The 7,400-nt window shown below is 39.4% G+C and overlaps 1 protein-coding gene across 1 annotated transcript; it reads left to right on the top strand.

Moving 5' to 3' along the window:
* The first annotated feature begins 6,447 nt into the window (after window positions 1-6,447).
* Window positions 6,448-7,042, top strand: LOC149199290 (uncharacterized). The gene is made up of 2 exons (XM_089399382.1): window positions 6,448-6,598; window positions 6,758-7,042. Exons 1-2 carry the CDS (start codon window positions 6,509-6,511, stop codon window positions 7,019-7,021), a joined length of 354 nt encoding a protein of 117 aa, XP_089255508.1. The 5' UTR covers window positions 6,448-6,508; the 3' UTR covers window positions 7,022-7,042.
* Window positions 7,043-7,400: the final 358 nt, after the last annotated feature.

The raw sequence follows: 7,400 nt of genomic DNA, 5'->3' as shown, positions 1-7,400 counted from the left end.
TCTGAAGAACTGAGTAAAGGAGCCGACCAGATTTAGGATGACACCTAACCAAATCTACAAGATGAAGATACCGCGGAAGGCGCATCAATACTTGGTCATTTTCGCATGTTGACTGTATGGCAAAGAAAGCATGGAAACCTTCCCACAGAGTTGGGTGATCGCGGTGAACCAACTGACCAGAGAGGGAAAGCCATGCAACTGGTCAGGAATGTTGGCTCATCAGCTGAAGGAACAGGTAACGAGGGCTTGAAAGCCACCCAAAGGTATGCAAGCAGAAATATACATGCCTGCTTATATCTTGGATGCAGTCTAACCTTAGAGGAGTTCCCGGGCTTGAAGTAGGCATGGTCAACGTCAGAGACTATTGTGAATACTTATTGTAAGATGTTGTCCGAATGGAGCTTCAGAGGAGTTATCACACGGTTGTCAGATCATTTTGTCACCCCGATCTATAAGATGATATTCGAACAGGATCCACCGTACATGTCGATGATAGAAATGGAGGCTTTGATAGACATAGCTGATTGGTATGCCTAACCGTCTCGCACCTTCATACGAATGCACAGTGTGGAGAATCCTTCGCATGTTCTATTGAAGTTTTCCATGGACGTGCTCATCATGGAGTAAGAAGCATATCACATCTCGACAGGATTGACAACTAGGCTACACCGGAAGAAGAAGGCACCTTGACCCGCTCTTCCGCTACACATTGGTTTATATGAGATTCGAAGTTTAAAGCACACAGACTTCAAAAAAGAGAAGATGAATAAGTATCCATTAGACCTCCAAAGTTACAATACGTATGAACCACATTGTCTTGTGAAAGATCACAGTGCGAGAGTACAGTTCAACTGGATCCATGGGGAATTTCATTAGGCAGAGGAGGACCCATCGAGATATTTCTACAATTTATCCAAAGCCAATGAACAGGTCGACTTCATTGTGGAGTCGTTAGCAAAGCAACGTGAAGAAGCATCCGAGAGAGCACCAGAAGCAAAAAAAGTAGTAGAGGTGAACATACTAGTGCACGACAAGGGAAAGAGGAAGATTTTCGATCACATGGAGGAAGAGAAAAGGTGCAAGTTCCGAGTAGATCCACTTGTAGAGAAAGAAGTTATGGATATAGAGACGAAGAGGAAATAGCGTGATAAGCGAATCACACAATGGAATAGGGATAAATGAAGAATAAAGGAAAGAGAGAAGGAGTTGCATGAGTTGAAGAGAAAATGTGAAAGGAACAAGAGTTGCACAAACAGGAGAGGGAAGCGTAGCAACAACAGGTATAGCAAGGGGCACAACATGTGTAGACAGATGAAACATCCCGTACAGGTAGTGGACTTATTAGAATAGCTGGCGTCAGGAGAGCAGGGTGAACCATCGCAAGAGCAGGACTTTGCTCAGGAGTTAGAGCGAGCACTTGAAAAGATGGATATGGACATGTAGTAGCAGGAGTTAGAGCACGAAATCAACCTCATGCCTCACCACCAAGAGGTTGACCCACCAGCTTCACTACATCCAGAAGATGAACAAGTCCCAAGTGACCAAGGAGACACTGCTTAGATTTGGACTTTCTACCTTTGTTGTTGAGTAAGTTGATTGATCATTCACTAGCTTTGGATCAACTGGACCTGGAACTAGACCTATTGCTTAAGTTGTTGCAAAATCTACTGATTCCAGGTAAACTCGCTTTTGAACCGTTACAAAAATGAATTCTCGAATTTGTGTGAATTACTTATTTTAACTAGCTGGTCCAAACTGAAGTATCCCACCTGAGTCGAATAGTGTGGCATGCAAATCATTATTGGGACCGACTAACATAAAATTTATTATTAATTTTTGATTGGATATTGACATATGCATGAGGATTATGTGCAATTATACTATTTTCTAGAAAAAAACTCAGTTTAGATGTACTGGGTTGTGGCTGCTTATCAATAATTTCTTGTTATAAACATTTTATGACATATTCCTTAAATGGTTACAAAAGTCATTCATTTATCCTCATTGTCTAACTCATGCAGTACTCATGAATACTTTATGTATTTGAGGTTCGAGCATTGCAAGCAATAGGTTTCGAGATACTTAAATATTAGTAAGGGGTTCTTATAACCATACATGAATGTATTTTTCTAGATCCTTGCCAATTTAGAAGTTGGCTTCAAGGTGCATAACCACAGGTGGATGTGATTGTATCTTTCCTCAGTCTGGAATTAACAACCTTAACGGCTTTAGTGCCATACCTTATGTTGTGCCTTGTGGCCCTCTTTGGTTCATATTTGTCATCTTCGTGATGTCCATGATAATTGCAACTATTACCACAGTGGCATATCCACTTTGACAAATTTGTGAAATGTGTTAAGACATTTAACCCCTCAAAATCATGTGATCCTACCTCTAAGTAAATTCATTAAAGGTTCAAATAAGGCCTAAACCCCTTATGTTGATATTTTGACCTAGCCTACACTTGTAAACATCATATGTGATTTGAAAGACTCCTAATTTCATTAAGGTCCAATGATGAGGCTCCAAGACCCAATCATGTTGTCAAAAATGTTTGAATGGTAGACACATACCTCCTAGAGGCTAAAGAATATCCCTTTCAGAATATAATTAATGTGGTGGTTTGAAACCTTTTTAATGACCACTAATTATTTAGGACTCAAGTCCCTCTTTTTTAATTTCCTTCCTTGCCCATAGTAAAGGCCATGAAACCCATTCTTATTATTCAAAACGTACTAAATGCCCATATTCCCAGCTAGAGGTTTTATTCATGGAAATTGGTCGCAAGGAAAAAAAATAATTATAAAATAAGGTCCTTGTTTTACTCGCATGGCCATAGCATAGACACTAACTCCCATATGTGGTGATAAATCCATCCTAAGTTTCCCAAATCCAGACTTAAGACCAAATATCCATTAAAGAAGACCTATGTGGTTATTACATCTAACTCATGACCCTTGAGACTAAGAACATTCTTGTAAGGTCTAATGCACTTGCTTACCTCCCCTACCCATGGTACATAATTCGTTGACTCCTATACATAGTGTGAAAAATTTCCTAATGGAATTGATATCCCATATATACCTAATGTTTTTGAGAGAGGATCTATGTGGTTATTCAATGCCAAATTCGAGGTCCTTGAGCATGAGAAGCTTCATTTTAGAGGTAAAGGCATTTTTATACTTCCCTCATACTAATTCTTATTATGCAAAAAATAGTAATGGTGCCACTTTGGGCCAACTCAAAGTTGTTTCCCTATCACCTTAGTAGTGAATCCTCTCACTTTGGATTACTGATTGAATCCTAGGGATATCCCAAAGTGAAAATTTATGGGTCTTTTACGTGACTAGATCACTAACACTGGAAACCATCTTTACATTGGATGGTTCAACATCTTGATGATCCCTATCCTATTGGCCACAACTTTTATATTCATTACTTTTTTCATTGCAACACCTCCAGTAGATATTGATGGTGTTCACAGGCCTATTTTTGGTTCTCTTCTCTTTGGAAACAATATTATCTCTGACGCCATTATTCCTACCTTTGAAACTATCAATTTTTACTTATATCCCATGAGGGAAGTAGCTTTCATCGATGAATGGCTACAAAATAGTGACCCTATGAGAAAATCATTCATGGTGTTGATGTTGTGTCCACACACCATGGACATTTGGTGGTCCACAATATCCAGACACTCTATGATGGGTTTCATAGATACCCAACCTATGACAACAAGTTGCATTCTATTGTTGAAGACTGTAAGCAGTGGAAGAATCATATTCAAGCATACTCTGACATGTTGTACTCACATGTTTATCTGAGTGTTGATAAGAACACTTTCTTCACACTTTGTTTGATCCTCTCCTTAAATGATCACCTCAAAGGAAGGCTTCCGCCATGTTTGTGAGTTGTGAGATTGATATTCTTCTACCAAAAACCAAAGACAGCTTTTACATCCTATTTAGATTTATCTTTTCCCTCATTTTGATCATTTCCTTTTGTTATATGTATTTAAGGATATGTAAATACCTTTTTTCTCCTTTATAGGAGGATCATGACATTGTAGGTGAGTAAGGAGGCCTAAGCCCTTCTGATTTGTTTGCATATTATTTGATCTCTAATTTTCACATATTCTAATAACATTGTTTTTCATAGATCTCACATAATCATGGCCTATTTTGCTCCTAGGAGGTCAAAAAAAATCATTCTACTACCTTAACTTGAACACTAACCACAATTGGAAATACGCTTCAAATGATTGACCATTAAACGAAATTGGCAATATAAAAATTAAAAATATTTTTAAATTGAAAACATAATCTACAATGATTTTTAATTGATTGAATATTTTTACTTTTTATTATAAAAAGGTAGATTAACTATTGAAAATCCAAAGATGTCTAAAAAAAGTTAAATTGACTTCCTTATAAATCACCACTAATATTTTTTGGTTTGCTAAGTTGTGTGAGTCTTGAAATGACTGCACACTTAACCTTTGGCTTCATTAATGGAGACCTAGGGACATCTAAGCCATTAAAATCACCTCATTATCTATTCTATACCAATGAGAATAAATTCCACTAATTATTTTAAATAATTTACTTCTATTTATATGATTTATAAATTAATCGATTTTAATTAAAAATTATTGGTTCTTTATCATAATCTTCGCTCCCTACTTGAATCAATGGTGTATGAAAAGTCTTAATTTAAATTAAAAGCAACGGTCTACTTTTACCACTTTCCCTCCACCCACCCTCCAACCCATTTGATGTCGAGAAAAAATTAAGACCCAAGCAACTTTTAGGGGCTAAACAAAAAAACAAAACCAACCGAAAACAAAGAAAATGAAAATTAAAGTGGTTGGGCTAAAAAAAATAGTGATTTAAGCGGGAACTTAACATATATTTAAGCCTCAATGCCTATTGAGGGGTTAATAAAAGCCCTCTTCCTCAATGTGTAGCCCCTTATAATGCACCTCATTAGGGTTGGGAATTCTTGAATGCAACTATTGAGGACCAGAATGCGTAGGAAAAGTGCTTTCAACAGATCCGCAAAGCATGGTAAGTAGCTAGCTAGACCAAGTTCAGTACCAGATACACCAGCAACATCTAAGGCAGAGGTAGTTACTAGCGCTGCAGCAGTCGTTGAAGTCGTGGATTCGGTTGGTTAAGCAGCAGCAATAAGCTTTGTTTAGGCACCCCTAGCAGAGGAAGAAATGGATTAAATAGTAGATATAGTTATTGATTCAGTAGACTCTACATCATCTTCATATTTTTGAGATCGAGATTCTGACCCATGCTTACGAAATCCAGACCCTACTGAAAGATATAAACCAGGGCCAGACCCATAGCCGACAAATAAAGCACCATCCAGCTTTGTTATACAAGTTTTCTACGGCGAAGACAGCGAGGGTCCCGTGAAAATAGGCTGTCGAGGCTTCGGTTCTTGTAGGATAATATGTTGTGGCCGAATTTAGTGAATACCATCCATATGTACAGTGCTCCATGGACGCCAAAGCTAGGGCGGGTTTCATGTGACGTCGATCCGGCATATGGAGACGATGGTGGATTTGGAGTACGAGGAGTTGTACTACCTGTGGAGGGTGGGCCTGAGGTCTCTGAGAAGCGAAGGGTTGCTTCTATTGAATTTGGTATAATTTAAACTAATGATTGCCAGATCTGGCCTTCAGATAAAGACTAATGATTGCCAGATCTGGCCTTCAAAAAGGCAAGTGCTATTTCATGGACTATAGCATCATTAATGCACCAGATTGCCCTCACCGGGAGAGCCAGGGCATCTACGAATTTTCTGCCGCCTCTGTCTTGGCCTTGATCGCTGCCGCCGCCACCGGTACTCATTTAATTGCAGACGAATTTGAATTTGAATTTTGAGTTTGAATTTAAAATACCCCAAACAAAATTCTAATTTCTATAACCATAACTCGTCAGCTGATGTTCTTTCTTCAATTGCTATGGTGATGCCGGGAGGGTGCAGCTCAAGGCCGCCAGTCCCGCCCTCTGTACCAGTTTGGTATGAAAGTCATGGAAGAGGCCACAGATCGCTTTGTTTCTGATTCTACACCAACGAAGATCAAGAAAGAAGTCGCTTATCGGTCAAGAAACGCGAGCCATAAACAATTTCGAATGAGATCGGAAGATAGAAAGAAGATGGGGTAGCGATATGGTTGAAGAGATTATAAGTGGGAAAATGGCAACGTTGCCACTCACGTTGAGGGCCGTTGACATGAGCTTCACTGGTTTATTCTCCACTTTACCAACTCATGGTGAATTGAGGCCGCCTCTGTGTTATTTCATTCTTTCCCCGAAGGACATTTTTTTTATTCATTCTTTAGCTACGAACTTGTTTGCTCCATACTTTGGCTCTGAAGAAGGCTCTGCTCATTTTGCCACAATTCATAAAATCTTAGGAGCTAGCAATGCATTCAAGCTTTTACTCCATATTCCCATGAAAGAAAGCTGCCAGGCAGTTGTCAACCTATCGTATGAGGCAGAGGCACGACTCCAACATCCAGTCTATGGCTTTGTTGCGCACATTTACGCCTTGCAGCTTCTTGAGAACGTTTATACAATGTGTATATGTCGATAGCCTCTGCAGATGCATTTTTTGTTCCTTATATTTGCAGAAATTTTCTTGTTCTTTATATTTGCAGAAATTTTCTTGTTCTTTATAGTTTCAGAAATCGGTTCTGCAGGTGTCTCTGGACTCAAGATATGTCATGAATGTATTACAGGTTGCTTGTCTGCAGGCGGAGCTGGAATTCATGCAAGCACAGCTGGCGAGACGCCGTTCATCTGGATCAGCATCGGCCTCCGCGATTTATCAGGTCATGTTTGCTTCATCATACAGTCAACGTCCACATCAGGTCCCTGCACCATCCCATATGATCCGCCAGCCATATAACCATCGAGTCCTCGGTGTGAAGGGGGAGAACGCCTGCGTTTCGCTAAATTCAATCGACTGCTATTTTTTCGTGTCTCCCAGTGACAATTTGTAGCCACAAATGAAGGTCCTCCAAAGATGCAAAAATCTTGACAAAACTGTAGTAGATAGCGAAGACCTGGAGGATCAGGGTGGTGCTCTTCCTCTGACAGCTTAAGCTTTTCAAAATTTAGCAAACAATAATAACTTCATTGGCCCCCGCCTGCCAAATTGTGTCAAGATACATCTGGATTTGCTTTGATTCAACTTTTTTATGGTAAAGGAACTACGAAGAGTGCCAATCTGTGGACGAATATGGAGGAAGATACTTTGACTGTAGGTGGTTTTGTAAAAGGAATATGGATAGATGGCCATGAATTTAGAGGAATACTTTAACCAATCGTGCAGAGGAGCCGGAGATGGAATTCGGCATTATGTTTTTGTTGTAATATATT

Source organism: Pinus tabuliformis, chromosome 2_1 (assembly GCF_031772625.1).
Source record: "Pinus tabuliformis cultivar Carrire ecotype Pingquan chromosome 2_1, CPIR1, whole genome shotgun sequence".
Taxonomy (NCBI): Eukaryota; Viridiplantae; Streptophyta; class Pinopsida; order Pinales; family Pinaceae; genus Pinus; species Pinus tabuliformis.
Note: the sequence above shows the minus strand (reverse complement) of the source record. Positions and strands in the feature narration are given on the sequence as shown.

Excerpts from the sequence above, each read along its gene's own strand:
- LOC149199290 (XM_089399382.1), top strand. The coding sequence starts at position 6,509 with ATGAGGCAGAGGCACGACTCCAACATCCAGTCTATGGCTTTGTTGCGC. Across the intron at positions 6,599-6,757 it reads TGAGAACGTTTATACAATGT|GTTGCTTGTCTGCAGGCGGA; the intron begins GTATATGTCGAT and ends AATGTATTACAG.